The sequence below is a fragment of the Pocillopora verrucosa genome, chromosome 1 (genome assembly GCF_036669915.1).
Source record: "Pocillopora verrucosa isolate sample1 chromosome 1, ASM3666991v2, whole genome shotgun sequence".
NCBI lineage: Eukaryota > Metazoa > Cnidaria > Anthozoa > Scleractinia > Pocilloporidae > Pocillopora > Pocillopora verrucosa.
Window position 1 is genome coordinate 3,035,420 of NC_089312.1, and position 27,511 is coordinate 3,062,930.

Genomic DNA, 27,511 nt, shown 5'->3' on the forward strand with positions numbered 1-27,511 from the left:
GACAGCAGACACACAAATTAGAGCTTGCTCAACAAAACAGAATTGTAAGGAGCATGCTCCATATGGGATACTCCACATACCACAGTTACATGTACACCCAAGTGTAATATTAATGCTTTGGTTATCAGCACAACCAGAAAAGAGAATTAACCTTTAACTTCCAAGATCTAATTGTTAATTCTCCCCTCTAGCTGCTACACATTTCCTTGTAAATTAGTTATAAGAACTTGGTGCTAGATGAAGATAGCAGCTTCTACCTGATAAGTTTGAATATTCTCATTACCTGGTTCCTGAATAATGTATGGATTTGTATGGAGAAGTTTTACATTAATCACCTCTGGGAGTTAAAGGGTTAACTTGTAATTGGGCCTGATTAAAATAAATTTATTGGTTCTGACAAAGCCAATTATAAAAAGCTCTTAGATAAACAAAACTATTCCTTATTCTTACCAGTGTAAAAAAGAAGTTCCACAGTGTATTGTCTGTAACAAAAATTGTGTAATGTCCACAACAGGAAGTTTTTAGCTCAAGCTCAAATCTAACTACAGAATAAGGGATACAATTAGATTTTAAAAAAGCTATGAAGCAGCTTTGTTCCTATTATTTTAAAATAATTATTGTCTGAGTAGTCAATTCACAGGAAAAAAAAAGTGACAAGTGAGCACAAAAAATTGTAGGTTGATTTTTTTGTAATGTTCATAACAGAGTTTAACCCAATAATTTTGGAAGCCTTTGTTGAAGAAAGGAAAGTTTCTTTTCTACTGATGGTCATGTACCCTGAGGAATGTTTGTACGAATTATAAATTGAAAACTGTGCAAAATAAGTTTGTTAAGGAAATTACTTTCCAAAAAATTGGTCTCTGAATGTAATGTCTGTAACATGGAATTGCCCTCATGATTCTTGGAATCATGATGGCACTTTTAGTTTCAAAGAAACAGGTGTCAAAGTGACTTTAAGACTTTATTATGTCCTTACAATCATAGAAAAATTGTGCAGGTGGATTTTACCAATGAAAATAGAATCCTATATATGGTTAATGATAGAACTGAAGTGTTTATTGAGTAAGGTGTAGAAAGAGATGAATATGTAATGAAAGGTTTCAAAATTGAATGCTCGTCCAGCTTGTAACACAAGCATGAATGGGTGATTTTTTCTAACAATAGCATAAACAATAGCTTTCTATTAAGCTGTTGTTTCCTAGCTCCACCCAAACAGTTAATGAGCGAGTGATATTCCCTGAGGAGGAAAGCCTGTGTAATGTATGACCAATCAAAGCTCTCCAGAGTACAGTTCGCTGCTAATATTTCAGATCTATATATTTTTCACTACTGTTAGTAAATGTCACAAGAACAATGGGCATTCTGCACGATGTGTTGGTGTGTTGTATGTGTGTTATCACCTTTGTCCCTGAAATCATATAAACGGTCACATTTGGTTAGCCTTTGTGAATCATGGTGGTTTTTGTTGTTGTTGTTGTTGTTGTTTTTAATTCTAGTTATTGAATGGTGATAATTATAAATAAATAAAAGGAGTAAGTTTCTAAAGAAACTGTGGTGCTGTCTCTGTTGGAGAGTATACCAGGATAATTTAGTATTATCAGTTGAGTTGATAAGGTTTAAAAAGATGACATTTTGAGTGTTAGCCCTTCGTCAGAGCAATTGGGCTGACAAACAAATTGTCAACCTTTAAACTCATCACAGTGGCGAATTTACATTATCAATTAACTCAGCTGCTAATATGAAATTACTTTGATATAATTATAAAATGTTGCTGTTAATACCACTTATAACCTTGGCGCACCAGTTAGTGCCCTTATTTGTGAATGTCATTGTCTTTCATAACTGATGTATAGTAACTGTTGTTCTGCTGCTTCCCTTTTCAGACTTTCTGATTCAAGGGTTATTTTCTTGAACCCAGGAAACTCTATACAAGGTAAGAGGACTTGCTGCTCTTTTTTTCTCTCATTTTAGAAACTTGCCTTCATTTGTCAATCTGTATTAACCCTTTAATTCCCATGAGTGACCAAGACAGAATTTCTCCTTACAATATCAACACAATATCAACCAGATAAGTGATGAGAGTAAAGACAAAATAATATAAATTTGGGGATAATGAGTTGATTCAATACTAAATTCTCTGAAGTAACATCATAAGAAATGTATGGTTGGGAGTAAGGAGAATTACAAATTTGATGTGGGAGTTAAAGGGTTAATAATGTATTTGCTGGGAATAATTGTGTCCTTTTTGTATGTTTAAAATCTGCATGCTCTCATTCCACTCATATCTATGTGAGTATTAATTATTTTTCCTGGTAATATCATGTCAAGAACTAAGCATTATATTAATGACCTATTTAATAATGTTGTGATCAATGGTTGTGATTATGTTTGGCTACAAAGAATTGGAAATACTCTTAGAAAATATTGCTGAAATTCTGGTGGTCCTTCTGATATACTGCTGGTTTAATTACTAAGTACAGCTTGGTTTGTAGAGTGCTTCAACTATACGTTGACTTATGATCATTAACATTTGAGAGATTCAATTTTATGCTGATTGAGTCATCTCTTTGGTTCCTGTGTTGGGTGGTCACTGGGTCACTGATTAAGACTTAATTATTAATGTATATAAAATCAAAGTTTAAGCTCCCCTCCTTAAACAGGAAAATGGAAGATCTTGTACAGAGAGCTGGTTCCATCCTTGACAAAGTATATATGGATTAGATATTCTCACCCCGTGCTTGTATGTTGTGAAAAATTAGTACATGTACATGCATGCAAACTGTCTATCATAAGTTTTGCCAAGTTAAACCTAACTTAAGTCCTTCAAGGTACCCTTTGGCAACTAGCAGCTACCATGGTGATTTTGTAAGTTATTTTTTTTTATGTGGAGAGCTAGGTTACTTTTGATGATGTTTGTAGCATGGATGTCAAAGCACAAAATATAACCCAATGCGCTGGATGAATCACAAAGATCATGTAAACAATCTAAAATGTTCAAGATATTCATAAAGTGGCATTACATATAGCCATTGACGGCCAAAACATTTGTGTAAAAGTGTATTTCATCAGATGGCAAGAGCAATTTTTATGGAATGGTAAAAATAACCAGAACCATTATTGCCTATTCTATTTTACAACTGTCTAAAAGTGTGAATTTTAAAATATTTCATATCCAGCCCAATCATGGATTATTGGAATAAGAAGACCCTAAGTTGTTTAAAAATTATTAATCTGAGGGTTGACTTTGCGGGGAATGGCCAAGAGAGGCTTTTTATTTTTGTCTAATGAAAAGTGTATGAAAATAGCTGGCATGTTGAAAGGTCTAAAATGATTTCAGTAGGACACATGTATTCCCAAAATCTGACCAGAGGAACAAAACTAACAGAACTCAACACAAAGAAGAACTTACAGATAGGATTTTTTCCGAAATGGGTGTACTTTCTAAGTGAGAGCAAGTAACATTATTTTGTTATGAACATTACATAATGTCTGTAACAAAAACAGTCCTCTTTTTTTGTTTGCTCGGAAATTAAAAACCAGGTTTTTTTTGTCAGCTTGGCTCCCTTTTTACTTTCTTAAGGGGCCTAAACTTAAGTGTTGTAATTTACCAAAATCCTGGAAAACACAAAAAATGAAGCCCACATTATATTATGGACATTATGACCGCATGACTATAATTATGGTACCGTTATTCTTTTGGGAGAAATGAATGCTACATGCATACCAATTTTGTTCAAATTTATCACATCCAAGTTTTCAGTGTTTTTGATTAAACGCTAATAACAATGACCATAACAACAACTGTACATTAGTGGTATCAACACCAAGCTAACATGAGGAGTATCAATATACAAAAAGTCTGAGTCTAAGTGTGGATTAAGTTTACAGTGTTCTCTTTTTCAGGCAGTAACCGGTAACATTTATCGCCTGTACTACCTCTTATTACCATTTAAAATTGCTTGGAATTCTTGAAATTCAATATGTAAATTAAAGGATTGCCTTACCAGTTTTAAAATTTATTTTGACATGTCATGCTTAAAGTAAGGGAGAACACTGAGTTTACTGAAATACATATCATATTTAGAGTCAGTACCTTCTTTTATAATATCTGAAGATAACAAATTAAAATATAACATGCAATGTTTCAGAAATGTAGCTTAAAACAAGCAATACTTCAATTTTCAAAGGCCATTCCACTGATAATACTATAGAGAAAGGGGTCAATTCATACAGTTCAGTGCCTTGGAACTTTCCAAAATAGTGGTAACTGGCTTATTGAGAGTCAATGAATAGAACTCTTACAAAAAGTTCAGAATAATCCAAGTTTAGTAATTAAAGCAGTGTTTAACTACCGCAATCTGCAATTAGTTTGATCATTTATTTGAAAACATTTCTTTTTGAAGATATTTAAACAGCCTCTCAATTAACACATGAAAGACCTGGAACATTGAAAGGTCCAGTGCCTTTCAGCTCTTTGGAACCATAGAAGACTCTTCTGTTGTGGACAATATCAATATTGCTCCTCAGAGGCCAGTTAAATGTTTTGACAACTTGGTGTAGAAATTTGATTTCAACCTCATTATCAGTAACCCTAAGGGCTCTTCCAGTGTAAAACTCTAGGTCACACTAGAAATCTGCACTGTATCTCAGAAAGCAAGAACCATTAAGACAGCAGAAACACTAGCATGCTCAATAAAACTAAATTGTACAGGGCAAATCTACATATGAGATACTCCACATATCACAGTTACCTGTACATGTACATGTACATGTACACCTAAGTGTAGTATTAATGTTATGGTTATCAGTACAACCAGAAAAGAGAATTAACTCATATTAATTTATAACTTATAAAGTTATCAGTTCTGACAAAGTCAATTATCAAAAGTTCATAAATAAACAAAATATTCCCTTATTCTTACTAGCATTAAAAAAGTTTCACAGTGTAATGTCCCTAATAAAAATTGTGTAATGTCCATAACAGGAATTTTTTACCTCAGCTCAAAATCTAACTACAGGATAAGGGATACAACTAGATTTTAAAAAAGCTATGAAGCAGCTTTGTTCTTGTTATTATTAAAAGTGTTAAGTGAAAACAAAAAATTGCAGGTTAATTTTTTTGTAGTGTCTGTAGCAAAGTTTTAAACAAAAATTTTGGAAGCATTTGTTAAAGAGAGGAAAGTTTCTTTTCTGCTAATGGTCAAGTACCCTGTGAGGAATGTTTGTACAAATTATAAATTGAAAACGGTGCAAAATACGTTTGTTAAGGAAATTAGTTTCCAAAAAACTGGTCTTGAATGTAATGTCTGTAACGTGGAATTGTACTCATGATTCTCAGAATAAGCACAAATGCAAGAAACTTCTGTTTGATAATGTGATGATGTATAACTTTTGATTAATACTTTAATATTGGAGTTATCAAACCACAAATTATCTTCAGCAATAAAAGAAAAAATTATTGAGTAAGGTGTAAAAAGAGATGAATATGTAACAGAAGGTTTCAAAATTAAACCCTTGTCCAGCATGTAACACAAGCACGAATGGGTGATTTTTTTAACAATAGTGTGAACAATAACTTTCTATCAAACTATTGTTTCTTAGCTCTGCTTGAACAGTTAATGAGCTAGAGTGATATTCCCTGAGGAGGAAAGTCAGCATAATCTATGACCAATCAAAGCTCTCCAGAGTTCACTTCGCTGCTAATGGGCATTCTGCGTGATTTGTTGGTGTGTTGTGTGTGTGTGTTATCACCTTTGTCCCTTAAATCATGGAGGGTCACATGTGGTCAACCTTTGTAAATCATGGTGGTTTTTGTTGTTGTTGTTGTTGTTTTTTAATTCTTATTGACTTTTGATAATTATAAATGAATAAAGGGGGAAGTTTCTAAAGAAACTGTGGTGCTGCCTTGGTGGGAGAGTGTACCGGGATAATTTAGTATTATCAATTGAGTTGGTTAGGTTTAAAAAGATGACATTTTGAGTCTTAGCCCTAAGTCAGAGCAATTGGGCCGACAAATGCATTGTCAGCTTTGAAACTCATCACAGTGGCAAATTTACATTATCAACTCAGCTGATAATATGAAATTACTCTGATATAATTATATAATGTTGCCGTTAATACCACTTACAACCTTGGGGCATCTGTTATAGTGCCCTTATTTGTGACTGTCATTGTCTTTCATTACTGATATATACTAGTAACTGTTGTTCTGCTGTTTCCCTTTTCAGACTTTCTGACTTTATCCCTGATTCAAGGGTTATTTTCTTGAACCCAGGAAACTCTATACAAGGTAGGAGGACTTGCTGCTCTTTTTTTCTCTCATTTTTGAAACTTGCCTTCATTTTGGCAATCTGTATTAACCCTTTAATTCCCATGAATGACCAAGACAGAATTTCTCCTTACAATATCAACACAATATCAACCAGATAAGTGATGAGAGGAAAGAAAAATATTAATTTGAGAATAATTAGTTGATCCAATACTAAATTCTCTGAAGTAACATTATAAGAATTGTATGGTTGGGAGTAAGGAGAATTACAAATTTGATGTGGGAGTTAAAGGGTTAATAATTTATTTGCTGGGATTAATTGTGTCCAGTTTGTATATGTTTAAATTCTGCATGCTCTCATTTCACCATGTGAGTATTAATTATTTTGCCTGCATGGTAATGTTATGTCAAGAACTATGCTATTATTTACTGAAGCAGTTGCCTCAGGGCTGATCATATATAGTATAATTCATTTCCCATCTTTATTATTCGTACTACATCATAAGGAATGTTTATCCCTCTGATCCTGTTATATATCAAAGAGCTGATAAGTTTGCTGATAACTGCATCTGTGGGCTCGATGTTCACTTTTCTCTTTTATGACTTTATGAACAAACAAATATCATGGCTCCTCCTCTGTTACTACAGCTAAAAGTTAGCAGTCTCGTCGTGAATTGAATTTTAGAATGAAGGCTTTGGTCAAACTGGACGTATGTGTTTAAAATTAGGAAGTATCACCTTGGGAATATATTGCCGCTTATAATCCATTAAATAATATTGCTGCTGTGCAACTGGTCTAAAAGCAACACCTCATCGCATATGCCCGAGCTAAAGCTAGGCATATCCCAGGATACCCCACATGTTACTCCCCAACTTTGAGAAACGCGTTTGTTTGAAATTTAATTCCAGGGGAGGGATTGATTAGCTATTGTTAAGAAAGAGGAACGTGTTTGTTTGCTCGTGAAGTCGTACCAGACAACAGTGAAAAGTAAACATCCCATATGCAGCAGATATTTCATCATTGATAATCATTTTTTCTCACGTAAAAATATTGGAAGGATAATAAACACAATAACTTTTTTTGTCGTGAAAATACGCTCGTTTATTTGTCCTTGAACATTAATTATCAGTCCCTCAAAGCTAACAGTTTCACTCAAGCTTTGCTCTCGCAAACCCATTCTCATTTCATAACAAATAGTATTCGTGGGCATTGTTTATGCCAATTGGAGGCATTTGTTTCTGGTTTCCCCTGGTTATTAGCTAAGTGTATTCAATCACATGATGTTTTGAGACCAATCAAGTGTGAACAAATATATTTGGTGCATGATAATGAACAATAGTTGGCAGAGCAGCTCGGTAGGCTGTTGCACATCCCAACCACACTGAGTCTTCTGCTGCCTCAGCAAAATTATGGATTTTTTTTACAAGTCTCTACTCTATTCCTTATTTCTTCGGTGGTTTGAGTGTTAATGTGTTAATTAGGACTTAAGCTTCCAGGGATGTCAGCACAAAATTGAAGAAAATGTTTAAACGTAAGTTAATAACACTATTTTGAATGACTATTCTCTCCATAGCACTGATCATTGTCTTTGAATACTAAGATATTCACAGAAATTTCAGATAAGTCTTAAATGTCTCTTCCTAAGGTAGGTTGGGGAGACCTGACAGTCAGGTCTAATTTATGCAAGTCATCAAGTCATTTGGTGCATTAATATTGATAATTATTTTTCTTATGCTTCTTGTTAGGTACTGATACTTGAGGAATGATGGATGGTAGCTTTAAACTAGTTCTCAAGTTACAAACTCCTCTCGGAGGATTTCAGAGTATTTTTTTTCCTGCATCGCATCTTACCATTTTTGGCATTCTACAAAGCTACCATGCAAATGATAGACTTAACTTCAACTGCGATCCCAAACCCAGTAATTTTATCAGACAACTTTGCTATGACAACTACATTTCCACAGTTACCAAGCCTCATGGTTTAATACCTCGGAACGTTGTTGCCATAACCTTCAGTGTTTTGTGTGCATGCTGGATCGGCTTTGCAATTTATGGTGTTGTGACCCTTCGAAAAAGACCAGGATACAAGGAAAAAAACACAAAGAAATTTCTTTACGCCTACTTCATCCATGTATTCTTTCGAATATTTTTCCTGGGTGTTATGTTAGGGCTGGTCTGCAGTTACCAGACAATTTTTTTACCTTCAGTTTTTAAGTGTGGTGTTAAAGAGATCTTGCAGACCAACAGTCAAACCACGCCAAGTTCACTCAACCAGACAAAATTAAAACTGCAATGTAATGATCTTCATTACAAGGAGAAATCTTACCTAAACATAACTTTTATCTCTGTCGATGCCTTCTTTATGGTGGTCAGTATATTGGAAGTCCTGCATTTGTACCGTATCAGGGGAAACTATGTGCAAAAGTTGTTAGGAGACCTTGAAGACTTTGAGGGTCAAGAGTTACTGCAAAGTAAGTAAATATTTTATAGTTTAACTGCTAGTAAATTACCATAGCCAAAACACTGGTACAGAAATGTTAGTCAGCGATATAATTATGGCAATGACTAAACCAAAGAAAGAGATTTTGCATAAGCATAGAGAAGACAACCCACAAAAATTTATAGGGGGAGGGGGAAGTGTTTGTTTGTATATTACACTTCATAATTCTAAACAACCTATTTGGGAGAGTCTTACTGGTACTGTTTGGTTCACGAGGTCAAATTCCATTCCAGAGAGACCAAATGACGGTAAAAAAGCAATAACTGACGCTTGTCAATATTTCATTGACCCCTTTTTCGGCAAGAAATAGAAATTTCAATGAGTCACAACTTCCCCCTAATACCTAATAACCCTTTAATAACAGTGGAATAGTTGAAAATACAACTGAATCAGCCAAGAGTTTGAAGCAACAAAGGATGCTTCTGATGCTTTACTGGCCCTCTTTGACTACCGCACAACTTCTGCCCAAGGCCTGCACACCAGCCCAGTAAAGTCACTCTTAAGTCGATGAAATATGCAGGTCAGGAATTATCTTTTAGCACCCAGGGTTGGACATGGAAGATGAATCTATTACCAGACTGTGTCCAAAAATAATAATTACTAATTACTAAACTTGGATTATTCTGAACTTTTTGTAAGAGTTCTATTCATTGACTCTCAATAAGCCAGTTACCACTATTTTGGAAAGTTCCAAGGCACTGAACTGTATGAATTGACCCCTTTCTCTATAGTATTATCAGTGGAATGGCCTTTGAAAATTGAAGTATTGCTTGTTTTAAGCTACATTTCTGAAACATTGCATGTTATATTTTAATTTGTTATCTTCAGATATTATAAAAGAAGGTACTGACTCTAAATATGATATGTATTTCAGTAAACTCAGTGTTCTCCCTTACTTTAAGCATGACATGTCAAAATAAATTTTAAAACTGGTAAGGCAATCCTTTAATTTACATATTGAATTTCAAGAATTCCAAGCAATTTTAAATGGTAATAAGAGGTAGTACAGGCGATAAATGTTACCGGTTACTGCCTGAAAAAGAGAACACTGTAAACTTAATCCACACTTAGACTCAGACTTTTTGTATATTGATACTCCTCATGTTAGCTTGGTGTTGATACCACTAATGTACAGTTGTTGTTATGGTCATTGTTATTAGCATTTAATCAAAAACACTGAAAACTTGGATGTGATAAATTTGAACAAAATTGGTATGCATGTAGCATTCATTTCTCCCAAAAGAATAACGGTACCATAATTATAGTCATGCGGTCATAATGTCCATAATATAATGTGGGCTTCATTTTTTGTGTTTTCCAGGATTTTGGTAAATTACAACACTTAAGTTTAGGCCCCTTAAGAAAGTAAAAAGGGAGCCAAGCTGACAAAAAAAACCTGGTTTTTAATTTCCGAGCAAACAAAAAAAGAGGACTGTTTTTGTTACAGACATTATGTAATGTTCATAACAAAATAATGTTACTTGCTCTCACTTAGAAAGTACACCCATTTCGGAAAAAATCCTATCTGTAAGTTCTTCTTTGTGTTGAGTTCTGTTAGTTTTGTTCCTCTGGTCAGATTTTGGGAATACATGTGTCTTACTGAAATCATTTTAGACCTTTCAACATGCCAGCTATTTTCATACACTTTTCATTAGACAAAAATAAAAAGCCTCTCTTGGCCATTCCCCGCAAAGTCAACCCTCAGATTAATAATTTTTAAACAACTTAGGGTCTTCTTATTCCATTAATCCATGATTGGGCTGGATATGAAATATTTTAAAATTCACACTTTTAGACAGTTGTAAAATAGAATAGGCAATAATGGTTCTGGTTATTTTTACCATTCCATAAAAATTGCTCTTGCCATCTGATGAAATACACTTTTACACAAATGTTTTGGCCGTCAATGGCTATATGTAATGCCACTTTATGAATATCTTGAACATTTTAGATTGTTTACATGATCTTTGTGATTCATCCAGCGCATTGGGTTATATTTTGTGCTTTGACATCCATGCTACAAACATCATCAAAAGTAACCTAGCTCTCCACATAAAAAAAAATAACTTATACAAAATCACCATGGTAGCTGCTAGTTGCCAAAGGGTACCTTGAAGGACTTAAGTTAGGTTTAACTTGGCAAAACTTATGATAGACAGTTTGCATGCATGTACATGTACTAATTTTTCACAACATACAAGCACGGGGTGAGAATATCTAATCCATATATACTTTGTCAAGGATGGAACCAGCTCTCTGTACAAGATCTTCCATTTTCCTGTTTAAGGAGGGGAGCTTAAACTTTGATTTTATATACATTAATAATTAAGTCTTAATCAGTGACCCAGTGACCACCCAACACAAGAACCAAAGAGATGACTCAATCAGCATAAAATTGAATCTCTCAAATGTTAATGATCATAAGTCAACGTATAGTTGAAGCACTCTACAAACCAAGCTGTACTTAGTAATTAAACCAGCAGTATATCAGAAGGACCACCAGAATTTCAGCAATATTTTCTAAGAGTATTTCCAATTCTTTGTAGCCAAACATAATCACAACCATTGATCACAACATTATTAAATAGGTCATTAATATAATGCATAGTTCTTGACATGATATTACCAGGAAAAATAATTAATACTCACATAGATATGAGTGGAATGAGAGCATGCAGATTTTAAACATACAAAAAGGACACAATTATTCCCAGCAAATACATTATTAACCCTTTAACTCCCACATCAAATTTGTAATTCTCCTTACTCCCAACCATACATTTCTTATGATGTTACTTCAGAGAATTTAGTATTGAATCAACTCATTATCCCCAAATTTATATTATTTTGTCTTTACTCTCATCACTTATCTGGTTGATATTGTGTTGATATTGTAAGGAGAAATTCTGTCTTGGTCACTCATGGGAATTAAAGGGTTAATACAGATTGACAAATGAAGGCAAGTTTCTAAAATGAGAGAAAAAAAGAGCAGCAAGTCCTCTTACCTTGTATAGAGTTTCCTGGGTTCAAGAAAATAACCCTTGAATCAGAAAGTCTGAAAAGGGAAGCAGCAGAACAACAGTTACTATACATCAGTTATGAAAGACAATGACATTCACAAATAAGGGCACTAACTGGTGCGCCAAGGTTATAAGTGGTATTAACAGCAACATTTTATAATTATATCAAAGTAATTTCATATTAGCAGCTGAGTTAATTGATAATGTAAATTCGCCACTGTGATGAGTTTAAAGGTTGACAATTTGTTTGTCAGCCCAATTGCTCTGACGAAGGGCTAACACTCAAAATGTCATCTTTTTAAACCTTATCAACTCAACTGATAATACTAAATTATCCTGGTATACTCTCCAACAGAGACAGCACCACAGTTTCTTTAGAAACTTACCCCTTTTATTTATTTATAATTATCACCATTCAATAACTAGAATTAAAAACAACAACAACAACAACAACAAAAACCACCATGATTCACAAAGGCTAACCAAATGTGACCGTTTATATGATTTCAGGGACAAAGGTGATAACACACATACAACACACCAACACATCGTGCAGAATGCCCATTGTTCTTGTGACATTTACTAACAGTAGTGAAAAATATATAGATCTGAAATATTAGCAGCGAACTGTACTCTGGAGAGCTTTGATTGGTCATACATTACACAGGCTTTCCTCCTCAGGGAATATCACTCGCTCATTAACTGTTTGGGTGGAGCTAGGAAACAACAGCTTAATAGAAAGCTATTGTTTATGCTATTGTTAGAAAAAATCACCCATTCATGCTTGTGTTACAAGCTGGACGAGCATTCAATTTTGAAACCTTTCATTACATATTCATCTCTTTCTACACCTTACTCAATAAACACTTCAGTTCTATCATTAACCATATATAGGATTCTATTTTCATTGGTAAAATCCACCTGCACAATTTTTCTATGATTGTAAGGACATAATAAAGTCTTAAAGTCACTTTGACACCTGTTTCTTTGAAACTAAAAGTGCCATCATGATTCCAAGAATCATGAGGGCAATTCCATGTTACAGACATTACATTCAGAGACCAATTTTTTGGAAAGTAATTTCCTTAACAAACTTATTTTGCACAGTTTTCAATTTATAATTCGTACAAACATTCCTCAGGGTACATGACCATCAGTAGAAAAGAAACTTTCCTTTCTTCAACAAAGGCTTCCAAAATTATTGGGTTAAACTCTGTTATGAACATTACAAAAAAATCAACCTACAATTTTTTGTGCTCACTTGTCACTTTTTTTTTCCTGTGAATTGACTACTCAGACAATAATTATTTTAAAATAATAGGAACAAAGCTGCTTCATAGCTTTTTTAAAATCTAATTGTATCCCTTATTCTGTAGTTAGATTTGAGCTTGAGCTAAAAACTTCCTGTTGTGGACATTACACAATTTTTGTTACAGACAATACACTGTGGAACTTCTTTTTTACACTGGTAAGAATAAGGAATAGTTTTGTTTATCTAAGAGCTTTTTATAATTGGCTTTGTCAGAACCAATAAATTTATTTTAATCAGGCCCAATTACAAGTTAACCCTTTAACTCCCAGAGGTGATTAATGTAAAACTTCTCCATACAAATCCATACATTATTCAGGAACCAGGTAATGAGAATATTCAAACTTATCAGGTAGAAGCTGCTATCTTCATCTAGCACCAAGTTCTTATAACTAATTTACAAGGAAATGTGTAGCAGCTAGAGGGGAGAATTAACAATTAGATCTTGGAAGTTAAAGGTTAATTCTCTTTTCTGGTTGTGCTGATAACCAAAGCATTAATATTACACTTGGGTGTACATGTAACTGTGGTATGTGGAGTATCCCATATGGAGCATGCTCCTTACAATTCTGTTTTGTTGAGCAAGCTCTAATTTGTGTGTCTGCTGTCTTTTGGTTCCTGCTTTTTGAGACACAGTACAAGTTTCTGGTGTGACATTGAATTTTACATTGGAAGAGCCCTTAGGGTTACTGATAATGAGGTTGAAATCAAATTTCTTCACCAAGTTGTCAAAACATTTAACTGGCCTCTAAGGAGCAATATTGATATTGTCCACAACACAAGAGTCTACTAATGGCTCCAAAGAGCTGAAAGTCACTGAACATTTCAATGTTCCACGTCTTTCATATATTGAGAGGCTTTTTAAATATCTTCAAAAAGAAAATTTTTGCAAATAAATGATCAAACTAACTGCAGATTGCAGTAGTTAAACACTGCTTTAATTACTAAACTTAGATTGTTCTGAACTTTTTGTAAGAGTACTATTCATTGACTGTTAATAAGCCAGTTGATACTATTTTGGAAAGTTACACTGCACTGAACTGTATGAATTGACAACTTTCTCAAAAAAATTATCATTGCAATGACCTTTGAAAGTTGAAGTATGCTTGTTTTAAGCTACATTTCTAAAACATTGCATGCTATATTTTAATTTTTTATCTTAAGATATTATAAAAGAAGGTACTAACTTTAAATATGATATGTCTATCAGCAAACTTAATTCACACTCAGACTCAAACTTTTTGAAAATTTATACTCTCGATCATGTCAGTGTGGTGTTGCTACTGCTAATGTACAGTTGTTGTTATGGTTATTGTTGTTAGTGTTTAGTCAAAAACACTAAAACTTGGATGTGATAAATTTGAACAAAATTGGTATGCATGTAGCATTTATTTCTCCCAAAAGAATTACCATAATTAAAGTTATGCAGTCACAATGTCCATAATACAGTATAATGTCTATAATGTGATGTTCTTAATGTAATGTCTGAAACATAATTATCATAAAATAAAGTGGGCTTTATTTTTTCTTGCGTTTTCCAGGATTTTGGTAATTTACAACACTCAAGTTTGGGCCCCTAGAAAGTAAAATAGGAGCCAAGCAGACAAAAAAAAACTGGTTTTCAGTTTCAGAGAAAACTGAAAAAAGGACTGTTTTTGTTACGGACATTATGTAATGTCCACAACAAAATAATGTTACTTGCTCTCATTTACAAAGTACACCCATTTCGGAAAAATCTTATCCACAAGTTCTTCCTTGTGTTGAGTTCTGTTAGTTCAGTTCCTCTAGTGAGATTTAATGAATGTATGTGACTTACTTAAATCACTTTAAACCTTTCAGCGTGCCAGCTATTTTCATACACTTAATATTCATTGGACAAAAATAAACAGCCTCTCTTGGCCATTTCTCGCAAAGTCAACTTTCAAATTTCTAAATTTTTAAACAATTTAGGGTCTCCTTCTTCCAAAAATTCATGATTGGGCTGGATATGAAATATTTTAAATTTCACTATTTAGGCAGTTGTAAAATAGAATAGGTCATGATGGTTTTGGTTATTTTTATCATCTCATAAAAATTGCTCTTGCCATCCGATGAAATATAATTTTAAACAATTGCTTTGGCTGTCAATGGCTATATGTAATGGCAATTTATGTATATCTTGAACATGTTGGATTGTTTACATGATCTTCGTTATTCATCCAGCATTGGGTTAGATTTTGTGCTTCAACATCCATGCTACAAACATCATCAAAAGTAACCTCTCCACATGAAAAAAATAATTTATGCAAAATCACCATGGTAGCCGCTAATTGCCAAAGGGTACCTTGAAGGACTTAAGTTAGGTTTAACTTGGCAAAACCTATGATAGACACTTTGCATGAATGTACTAATTTCCCAAGACATGCAAGCATGGGGTGAAAATTTCTAATCCATATGTACTTTGTCAAGGATGGAACCAGATCTCTGCACAAGATCTTCCATATTCCTGTTTTAGGAGGGGAGCTTAACCTTTGATTTTATATGAATTAATAAGTCTTAACCAGTGACCCAAATTGAGTCTCTCAAATGTTAATATTCATAAGTCAACATACAGTTGAAGCACTTCACAAACCTAGCTGTACTTAGTAATTAAACCAGCAGTATATCAGAAGGACCACCAGAATTTCAGCAACATTTTCTAAGAGTATTTCCACATGTTTGTAGCCAAACATAATCACAACCATTGATCACAATATAATTAAATAGTTAATTAATATAATGCATAGTTCTTGACATAACATTACCAGGCAAAATAATTAATACTCACATAGATATGAGTGAAATGAGAGCGTGCAGAATTCTAAACATATGCAAGCAGGACACAATTATTCCCAGCAAATACATTATTAACCCTTAACTCCCACATCAAATTTGTAATTCTCCTTACTCCCAACCATACAATTCTTATAAGGTTAGTTCAGAGAATTTAGTATTGAATCAATTTATTATCCCCAAATTTATATATTTCTTTACTCTCATCACTTATCTGGTTGATATTGTGTTGATATTGTAAGGAGAAATTCTGTCTTGGTCACTCATGGCAATTGAAGGGTTATTTACAGATTGACAAAATGAAGACAAGTTTCAAAAATGAGAGAAAAAAGAGCAGCAAGTCCTCCTACCTTGTATAGAGTTTCCTGGGTTCAAGAAAATAACCCTTGAATCAGGGATAATGTCAGAAAGTCTGAAAAGGGAAGCAGCAGAACAACAGTTACTATTAATAATTATATCAGTTATGAAAGACAATGACAGTCACAAATAAGGGCACTAACAGGTGGCCCAAGGTTATAAGTGGCATTAACCACAACATTATATAATTATATCGAAGTAATTTCATATTATCAGCTGAGTTAATTGATAATGTAAATTTACTACTGTGACAAGTTTAAAAGCCGACAATTTGTTTGTCAGCCCAATTGTTCTGACAAAGGCCTTACACTCAAAATGTCAGCCCCATCAACTCAATTGATAATACTAAATTATCCTGGTATACTCTCACACTGAGGCAGCACCACAGTTTCTTTAGAAACTTACCCCCTTTATTCATTTATAATTATCACAATTCAACTGGAATTAAAAAAAACAAAAACAACAAAAAAACCACCATGATTCATAAAGGCTGACCAAATGTGACCCTCCATATGATTTTAGGAACAAAGGTGATAACACACACTCAACACACCAACTCATCATGCAGAATGCCCATTGTTCTCATGACATTTACTAACAGTAGTGAAAGATATATAGATCTGTAATATTATCAGTGAACTGCACTCTGGAGAGCTTTGATTGGTCATACATTACGTAGGCTTTCCTCCTCAGGGAATATCACTCTAGCTCATTAACTGTTCAGGCAGAGCTAAGAAACAACAGCTTAATAGAAAGTTATTGTTTATGCTATTGTTAGAAAAAATCACCCCTTCATGCTTGTGTTACAAGCTGGATGAGCATTCAATTTTAAAACCTTTCATTACATATTCATCTCTTTTTACACCTTACTCAATAACACTTCGGTTCTATCATTAACCATAAATTATATAGGATTCTATTTTCATCAGTAAAATCCACCTGCACAATTTTCCTATGATCATAAGTACATAATAAAGTCCTAAAAGTCACTTTGACACCCGTTTCATTTGAAATGAAATGTGCCATCATGATTCCGAGAATCATGAGGGCAATTCCATGTTACAGACATTACATTCAGAGACCAATTTTTTGGAAAGTAATTTCCTTAACAAACTTATTTTGCACAGTTTTCAATGTATAATTTGTAAAAACATTCCTCACAGGGTACATGACCATCAGCAGAAAAAGAAACTTTCCTTTCTTTCACAAAGGCTTCCAAAATTTTTGTGTTAAACTCTGTTATGAACATTACAAAAAAATCAACCTACAATTTTTTGTGTTCACTTGACACTTTTTTCCCCTGTGAATTGACTACTCAGACAATTATTATTTTAAAATAATAGGAACAAATTAAGCTGCTTCACAGCTTTTTCAAAATCTAATTGTACATGTATCACTTATTCTGTAGTTAGATTTGAGCTTGAGCTAAAAACTTCCTGTTGTGGACATTACACAATTTTTGTTAAAGACATTACACTGGAACTTCTTTTTTACACTGGTAAGAATAAGGAATAGTTTTGTTTATCTAAGAGCTTTTTATAATTGGCTTTGTCAGAACTGATAAATTTATCTTAATCAGGCCCAATTACAAGTTAACCCTTTAACTCCCAGAGGTGATTAATGTAAAACTTCTCCCTACAAATCCATACATTATTCAGGAAACAGGTGATGAGAATATTCAAACTTATCAGGTAGAAGCTGCTATCTTCATCTAGCACCAAGTTCTCATAACTAATTTACAAGGAAATGTGTAGCAGCTAGAGGGGAGAATTAACAATTAGATCTTGGGAGTTAAAGGTTAATTCTCTTTTCTGGTTGTGCTGATAACCAAAGCATTAATATCACACTTGGGTGTACATGTAACTGTGGTAGGTGGAGTATCCCATATGGAGCATGCTCCTTACAATTCCATTTTATTGAGCAAGCTCTAACTAGTATTTCTGCTGTCTTTTGGTTCTTGCTATCTGAGATGCAGTACAGGTTTCTAGTGTGACAACAAGTTTTACATTGGAAGAGCCCTTAGGGTTACTGATAATGAGGTTGAAATCAAATTTCTTCACCAAGTTTTGAAAACATTTAACTGGCCTCTGAGGAGCAATATTGATATTGTCCACAAGAGAAGAGTCTACTGTGGCTCCAAAGAGCTGAAAGGCACTGGACCTTTCAATATTCCAAGTCTTTCATATATTGAGAGGATTTTTAAATATCTTTGAAAATAAAATGTTTGCAAATAAATGATCAAATTAACTGCAGATTGCAGAAGTTAAACACTGCTTTAATAACTGAACTTAGATTGTTCTGATCTTTTTGTAAGAGTACTATTCATTGACTCTTAGTAAGCCAGTTGCACTTGCTCTCATTTACAAAGAACACCCATTTTGGAAAAAATCCTATCTGCAAGTTCTTCTATGCGTTGAGTTCTGTTAGTTTTGTTGCTCTGGGGAGACTTAAGGAATACAATTGTGTCTTACTGAAATCATTTTAAACCTTTGAGCATGCCAGCTATTTTCATACACTTTCCATTGGACAAAAATAAACAGCCTTTCTTGGCCATTTCCTGCAAAGTCATCTTTCAGATTACTATTTTTGAAACAATTTAGGGTCCCCTTATTCCAAAAATCCATGATTGGGCTAGATATGAAATAATTTATTTTAAATTTCACTATTGAGGTAGTTGTAAAAAAGAATAGGTCATGATGGTTTTGGTTATTTTTATCATCCTGTAAAAATTGCTCTTGCCGTCCAATGAAATATACTTTTACACAAATGTTTTGGCCGTCAATGGCTTTATGTAATGGCAATTTATGAATATCTTGAATTTGTTGGATTGTTTACATGATCTTCATGATTCATCCAGCATTGGGTTAGATTTTGTGCTTTGACATGCTATAAACATCATCAGAAGTAACCTCTCTACATGAAAAAAATAATTTACACAAAATCAACATGGTAGCTGCTAATCGCCAAAGGGTACCTTGAAGGACTTAAGTTAGGTTTAACTTGGCAAAAGCTATATGATAGACAGTTTGCAAGAATGTACTAATTTCCCAAGACATGTAAGTGTCGGGTGATTATGTAATTTGTCAAGGATGGAACCAGATTTCTGCACAAGATCTTCCATATTCCTGTTTTGGGAGGGGAGCTTAAACTTTGATTTTATATACATTTATAAGTCTTAATCAGTGACCAAATTACCACCCAACACAGGAACCAAAGAGATGGCTCAATCAGCATAAAATTGAGTCTCTCAAATGTTAATATTCATAAGTCAACATACAGTTAAAGCACTCCACAAACCTAACTGTACACAGTAATTCAACCAGCAGTATATTAAAAGGACCACCAGAATTTCAGCAACATTTTCTAAGAGTATTTCCACATGTTTGTAGCCAAACATAATCACAACCATCGATCACAACATAATTAAATAGGTAAGTGATATAATGCATAGTTCTTGACATAACATTATCAGAAAAAATAATTGATACTACATGGATATGAGTGAAATAAAAGCATGCAGAATTCTAAACATATGCAAACAGGACAAAATTATTCCCTGCAAATAAGTTATTAAGTAAACCCTTTAACTCTCACATCAAATTTGTAATTCTCCTTACTCCAAACTATACAATTCTTATAAGGTTAGTTCAGAGAATTTACAGTAATATTGGATCAACTAATCATCCCCAAATTTATACATTTCTTTACTCTCATCACTTCTCTGGTTGATATTTTGTTGATATTGTAAGGAGAAATTCTGTCTTGGTCACTCATGACAATTAAAGGGTTAATACAGATTGACAAAATGAAGACAAGTTTCAAAAATTAGAGAAAAAAAGAGCAGCAAGTCCTCCTACCTTGTATAGAGTTTTCTGGGGTTCAAGAAAATAACCCTTGAATCAGGGATAATGTCAGAAAGTCTGAAAAGACAAGCAGCAGAACAACAGTTACTATATATCAGTTATGAAAGACAATGACAGTCACAAATAAGGGCACTACCAGGTGCCCCAAGGTTATAAGTGGTATTAACGGCAACATTATATAATTGTATCAAAGTACTTTCTTAGTGTCAGCAGAGTTGATAAATTAATTTGTAAATTCGCCTCTGCAATGAGGTTGAAAGCTGACAATTTGTTTGCTCTGACAAAGGGCTAACACTCAAAATGTCATCTTTTTAAACCTTACCAACTCAATTGATAATACTAAATTATCCTGGTATACTCTCCCACCAAGGCAGCACCACTGACAGTTTCCTTATAAACTTATACCACCTTTATTCATTTATAATTATCAAAAGTCAACTAGAATTAAAAACAACAACAAACAACAACAACAAAAACAACAACAACAAAAAAAACCACCATGATTCACAAAGGCTGACCAAATGTGACCCTCCATATGATTTCAGGCACAAAGATGAGAACACACACACAACACATCAACACATCGTGCGGATTGCATAACTTTAAAATCTAGTTGTATTCCTTATTCTGTATTTAGATTTTGTGTTTGAGGTAAAAACTTCCTGTTATGGACATCACACAATTTTTGTTACGGACATTACGCTGTGGAAATTTTTCTTACACTGGTAAGAATAAGGGAATATTTTTATTTATTTAATATGAACTTTTGATAATTGACTTTGTCAGAACTGATAAATTTATCTTAATCAGGCCCAATTACAAGTTAATTCTCTTTTTTGGTTCAGCTGATAATCATAACATCAATACTAAACTTAGGTGTACATGTAACTGTGGTATCTGGAGTATTCCATAAAGAGCATGCTCCTTACAATTCAGTTTTAATGAGCATGCTCTAACCAGTGTTTCTGCTGTCTTTTGGTTCTTGCTTTCTGGTGCAGATTTCTAGTGTGACACCAAGTTTTACATTGGAAGAGCCCTTAGGGTTACTGATAATGAGGTTGAAATCAAATTTCTTCACCAAGTTGTCAAAACATTTAACTGGCCTCTGAGAAGCAATATTGATATCGCCCACAAGAGAAGAGTCTTCTATGACTCCAAAGAGCTTAAAGGCACTGGATGTTTCCATGTTCCAAGTCTTTCATATATCAAGAGGCTTTTTAAATATCTTCAAAAAGAAAATGTTTTCAAATAAATAATCAAACTAGCTGCAGATTGCAGTAGTTGAACACTGCTTTAAGTACAAAACTTGGATTGTTCTGAACTTTTTGTAAGAGTACTATTCATTGACTGTTAATAAGCCAGTTGATACTATTTTGGAAAGTTACACTGCACTGAACTGTATGAATTGACAACTTTCTCTATAGTATTATCAGTGCAATGACCTTTGAAAGTTGAAGTATTGCTTGTTTTAAGCTACATTTCTGAAACATTGCATGTTATATTTTAATTTGTTATCTTCAGATATTATAAAAGAAGGTGCTGACTCTAAATATACATGTATGTCTCAAAAAACTTTATTCACACTTGAACTTACTCTTTTTAAAAATTTATACTCCTCAGTTAGCGTGGTGTTACTTCTAATCAATGTACAGTTGTTGTTATGGTTATAATGTTAATGGTGTTTTAAGTTAAAAGCACTGAAAACTTGGATGTGATAAATTTGAACAAAATTGGTATGCATGTAGCATTTATTTCTCCAAAGAGAATTACCATAATTAAAGTCATGCAGTCATAATGTCCATAATATAATATGTCTATAATGTGATGTCTCTAATGTTATGTCTTTAATATGATGTCCATTACATGAAGTGGGCTTTATGTTTTCATGTGTTTTCCAGGATTTCGATAATTTACAACACTCAAGTTTAGGCCCCTAAAAAGTGAACAAGGAGCCAGGCTGACAAAAAAAAATGGTTTTTAATTTCAGAGAAAACAAAAAAAGAGTTCTGGTTTTATTATGGACATTATGTACTATCCATAACAAAATAATGTTACTTGCTCTTATTTACATGTACAAAGTACACCCATTTTAGAAAAAATCTTATCCACAAGTTCTTCCTTGTGTTGAGTTCTGTTAGCTTTGTTCCTCTGGTGAGATTCAATGAATACATATGTCTTACTTAAATCATTTTAAACCTTTCAGCATGCCAGCCATTTTCACAAACTTTTCATTGGAAAAAAATAAACAGCCTCTATTAGCCATTAATGCCACAAAGTCAACTTTCAGATTATTATTTTCTAAACAATTAAAGGTCTCCTTAATCTAAAAATCCATGATTGGGCTAGATATGAAATATTTTAAATTTCATCATTTAAGCAGTTGTAAGATGGTATGGGCCATAATGATTTTCATTATTTTTACCATCCCCTAAAAATCCCTCTGGCCATCCAATGAAATATACTTTTACACAAACATTTTGGCTGTATAACTGTGATTTATGAATATCTTGAACATATTGGATTGTTTACATGTAATTGTCACAATTCATCTAGCACTGAGTTAGATTTTGTGCTTCAATATGCTACAAACATCATCAAAAGTAACCTCCACATGAGAAAAAGTAATTAAAGTGTCTGCTTTAAATCCTAATGCAACTCATTCACAGCCAAATGTTCCACCTTTGATTTTTGCTAATCAAGAAGTTGATAATTATAAACATGGATGTTTTCAAGTAGAAGCCTGTTGTGAGCTTAAGCTTGCTATCACCTTTCTCCCAAAAATTATATGGATGGTCACAAATACAGAACCTTGCATGAGAGCAAGCAGTTGCATCCTATACTGGTCATTACACCTGTAACAACCAAAGCAACTTTCTAATCATTACATGCATTTCAGCTGCAAGGTCCAACATAATAAGACATGGTGTCAAACACTATTGAAGGATGACAACATTCAATTATACTCCTGAGCACAAATTCAAAGGATCGAACCACTGGTTAAAGATTGATGCAAATTTAATTAATGGCTTATCTTGCTACTTTAACATTATATTTTATATTCAAAGCAAACTGATATTCATGAAAAAAAGAGAATAGCCCATAATAACATTTTTCATTCCCATGAGAATGAGACACAAAAAATCCTTACATATATGTCTTATATTAAAGAGGGAAAAATGGAAAAAAAAACATATATACCTACCCTGTTAAGATTTCCTGCCTTCAAAAAATCACAATATGAGCAGTCAGAAAATGATGGACATGTAATAATTTCTGAAAAAGAAAAACATAAAATAAATATTAATCAAATGTGAGAGATATTGACAGTCAGAAAAATTCCATTTAAGGTGCTATATTTATTCCTTTAACTCCCATGAGTGACCAAGACCAAATAAGTGACAAGAATTAAGAAAAATTTCAATTCAGGGATAATTAGTTGATCCAATACTAAATCCTCTGAACTAACATTATAAGAATTGTATAACTGACAGTAAGGAGAATTAAAAATTGGATCTGGGAGTTAAAGGGTTAAGGCAGTAATTGTTGCTATTGAACAGTGTAATGAACTGAAGAAAGCTTTAGGACAATCTGAAACACATAGATGACATAAGGCTGTTTCACTCGACCATGCTCAAAAGGGGTTGTTGGAAAATAATTGAACTCAAGAGCAATCCTATAATGGTAAAACCTTCAGATATTTCAATTCATGGATACTTCATGTGTCTGCTAACTTCAGAATAGAGCAGGTTGAAAGTGGAAACTGAGGAAATCTAAATATGTAAATATATGTCATTCGACAAACTACGAAGGAAAACATTGATAGTTTTTGGAAACTTAGCTTCGAATTGGCTGTTGCATAAATTTAACATCTACAGACTTAATTCAGTGGTTCCTGTTACTAGTGAAGTAAAGCTATATGCTGAAGCACAAAGAAAGATTGCTTTGGGAATAGAGTTCAAATGCTCAATAGCCTCTTCAGTGCACACTGAACCTCATTCGCCATTTTCTTTCCATCCCACCCTCCTCAATGGTTATTTGTTATAGAAATATTCCCTATCTTTTTGGGTTTTCTGTATGAGAAATCCTCTCTGTCAATATTATGTTTTAGCACTGTTAGATTTATCTGCTTATATGCACCAAATAAGAGCCACATTTTGTGGAAAATTAGTTAACTGTAACTTAAGACTGGAAGATTTGTCCCAAACATTACTTGTAGTCACATGTCCTATGGTTTATCAGATTGAATTTAAAGGCACAATAATTTTGTCGAAAAAATATCATCGATAAATAATGCCTAACACGAGTTCTCGGAAAACATATTGAATTGGAGAAGGCTAGTCATTCCCTAGCGACGGAAATCGCATCAATTCATATTTCATGAATCTTCTTACCCTTCAAACCAAATAATTACACCCGGAGCTCGTGAAGAGGCGACGTAATCGTCCTGAAAAAAGAAAAAAAGTAGCTCATGTATCAAGTATGTCTTCACCATTCACTTATTTTCAAAGGCTTGTGTTAAAATATTCGTAATCATACGCATTTACGCGAGAGAAATACTGTGAGTCAACAACAGGTTATCAAAGTTAAAATTACGGAGTGAATAACTTTACTATTCTTTCTGTACCTGCTCTTTCTTCGGGTCAACTCTTCTCATGGACAGCAATGTGAGTTGAAATCAAGTTCCTTATCGCAAGATCGCATACAGAGTAGAACTTTGATGACATGGAAATTTGATTTCAACCTCATTATCAGTAACCCTAAGGGCTCTTCCAGTGTAAAACTCTAGGTCACACTAGAAATCTGCACTGTATCTCAGAAAGCAAGAACCATTAAGACAGCAGAAACACTAGCATGCTCAATAAAACTAAATTGTACAGGGCAAATCTACATATGAGATACTCCACATATCACAGTTACTCTGTTATACTCTCCCAACGATGCAGAAGCACAGTTGTTTTAGAAACTAACCCCTTAATTAAAATCTTCTTGTAGTTGACCTTACTCAGTATACCTTTGTTGTCACATTATCATTTTGCAACAAATTCTTTTAAAATATCTTAAGCTTTGAAAACTGTTGTTCGCTCTGCTCCCAAATCCTCAATCCTCAACCCACATAGTTCGTACTGTTTTCTTCTTAAGCCATATGCCATGATTTTGTCAGCAACCTTTCATGTACATGTATAAAGTAATGGTCACCAAGTTGTTTTTCTCTTAGGTGAGAGTGCAGTCATCTGTAATCTTCAACAGCAGCAACAGTATGTCAGTAGATCGAAGATCAGCAGAAATACAGACGTACTCACAGACTTAAGGAAGATTGCTTCAGAAAAGGGCTATAGAGTTTCTGACAATCTAGGGTTAGGAAATTGTATGTTTTATGCGTTGTCAGAGCAACTGGAGATTGTCAAAAGAGTAAAGATCCATCATTTTGAATTAAGGCGTTCCTTGGTTCATTATCTAAGAGAGCACCCAAAAATGGTGAGTATTTGGTAAAGTATGTGTAATGTCTAGAGCAGATACTAAAAATGTATCTTCTGTTCCGCATTCAAGTCAAATGTTAGGAATTATAATTAGAACATCATGGCTTTGATCAGGGAAAAAAATCAGTGTGTGTAATACATGAAGTTGAAGTTGACACAATTAGAAAGGATAACTTGTCTTTGTATCACTACAATGTCTTCCTTGTTTTAGGTTATTGCTATGTTATTTTAAGAACAACTGTGAGCAATATAATGCTGATAAACTTGTTTATAATCATTCATTTAAATAGCAGTGCTTTCAATAAGACCTGGCACCTGATGGAGCTCTGGCAGGTATTCTGCTGTAAATTGCCAGGTATACTTTGAAAGCTTTCAAGCAAACTCATGAAGTGAGACCTAAAACACCATGAGGTCTTCTAGCATTCTTTCAGTTGACTTTTATCTTTTTAAATGAGTTTTGATAAATATGATTGATATTGTCTTATTCTGAAATCCAGCATACATTTCATATGTTTCGGGCAAAAAAGGATTTTGAGTTTCCAACAACACACTGACTCAAATTTCAGAAGAATTTCTGTGTGAAACTCAGGAAGCAGGCTTTCATGTCTGCAAATGGAAGATTTTGATCTGAAATAAAACAATCAATTAAACAATTGTTGTAAAGGAGACAAAAGTTTCATAATCATCTCTGGAATTTTAACACCAAAAACTCAGTTTGAAGTCAGTTTATTCTGAATGGAAGTACAGGGATAACAAGAGGAATATTCTCCATTGGGTGCTTTACCAAGGTAGCCACCTCCCTCAAATCTTATTGAAAGCATTGAATTGATCCTTTTTTGCTATTATTTTAAAGATTAAATATGTTAGTTGTAAAAATTACCCAAATCCAACTTACACAGGAATTACTCTTAATGATTATTGAGCTTAGCAACTAAAGAGTCTCGTATTTGTCTTTGAATACTTTTGAATGTAATATTCATTATAGGAAAATATTACCCTATTGAGTCATTACTAGTTGCTCTATTACTATTAATATTACATGTTTTCTTGTTGGACTTTCCCTCAAAGGTGGATGGAACAGATCTGTTTCACTTTGTTAAAGGACACGCAACATGGGATGGTTACTTAAAAGACATGGAACGAGATGGCACATGGGGTGATCATGTGATTCTCTGGGCTGCAGCTAACTGTTATCAAATAGCCATTCATGTGATTAGTAGTCTTCCAGGTTTAGTTAAAGTAATTATCAAACCAGATGTTCCATTTGACCAAAGCAAGCATCTTGTACTGGGACATGTCCATGAATTACACTACGTCGGCCTTCAGCCCTTGCAAGGTAGGGCTTAGAATATAACACATTTAAAAGTTAGCCTATCCATGAATTTTATGAACAGGATGTTTTAACCATCATAACTGAGTGCATTCTACAAGTGTATTTTACTCCCATACAGCTACAAGCTATACATACAAATTACCATTTCATTAAAGCTTGCAGACCTGACTGTTTTGATTAATCTGTGATGTAGGTAGACCTCTGTAGCTTGTACATATATGTATGTTTTGTTTACCCATTTCAGGTCTTGTGATATTTACTCTACAATGTGCTTTAGAAACTTGTTCTACTGCTTCCTAAAAGTTCCTTAGATACAGCAGAATTAATATTGGTAATAACATGATTTCAAGTGCAATTCAATGTAAATAAGCACAAATAAAATTTCCACACCATGTGGTTGACAAATTGATCTGATGTCAAATAAAAAATTAGTTGAAGGCAACATATTAGCTGTATTCAGTATCTGTGATTCCTAAGCTTTTCTTTGGTATATGGTTCAGAAAATATATAGAAAAAAGTGTCTTTTTTCATGTTTACCTCCTCCTTAAGAGTTGTCTGAGTCTGATTGTAAT

General features: G+C 33.7%; 1 protein-coding gene across 6 annotated transcripts in view; it reads left to right on the forward strand.

Moving 5' to 3' along the window:
• The first annotated feature begins 6,229 nt into the window (after positions 1 to 6,229).
• Positions 6,230 to 27,511, forward strand: part of LOC131777639 (uncharacterized) — a 37,737-nt gene continuing 16,455 nt past the window's right edge. For 3 of the 6 annotated variants that reach the window (XM_066163365.1, XM_066163370.1, XM_066163377.1), the window contains exons 1-4: positions 6,230 to 6,289; positions 8,015 to 8,740; positions 25,345 to 25,604; positions 26,675 to 26,942. In XM_066163365.1, the coding sequence (XP_066019462.1) occupies positions 8,032 to 8,740; positions 25,345 to 25,604; positions 26,675 to 26,942 (1,237 nt within the window). In that variant the 5' untranslated portion in view covers positions 6,230 to 6,289; positions 8,015 to 8,031. Of the gene's footprint in view, positions 6,290 to 7,893; positions 7,915 to 8,014; positions 8,741 to 20,724; positions 20,855 to 25,344; positions 25,605 to 26,674; positions 26,943 to 27,511 lie in introns of those variants that run through there. The other 3 variants (XM_066163369.1, XM_066163392.1, XM_066163385.1) reach the window with 3 other exon arrangements.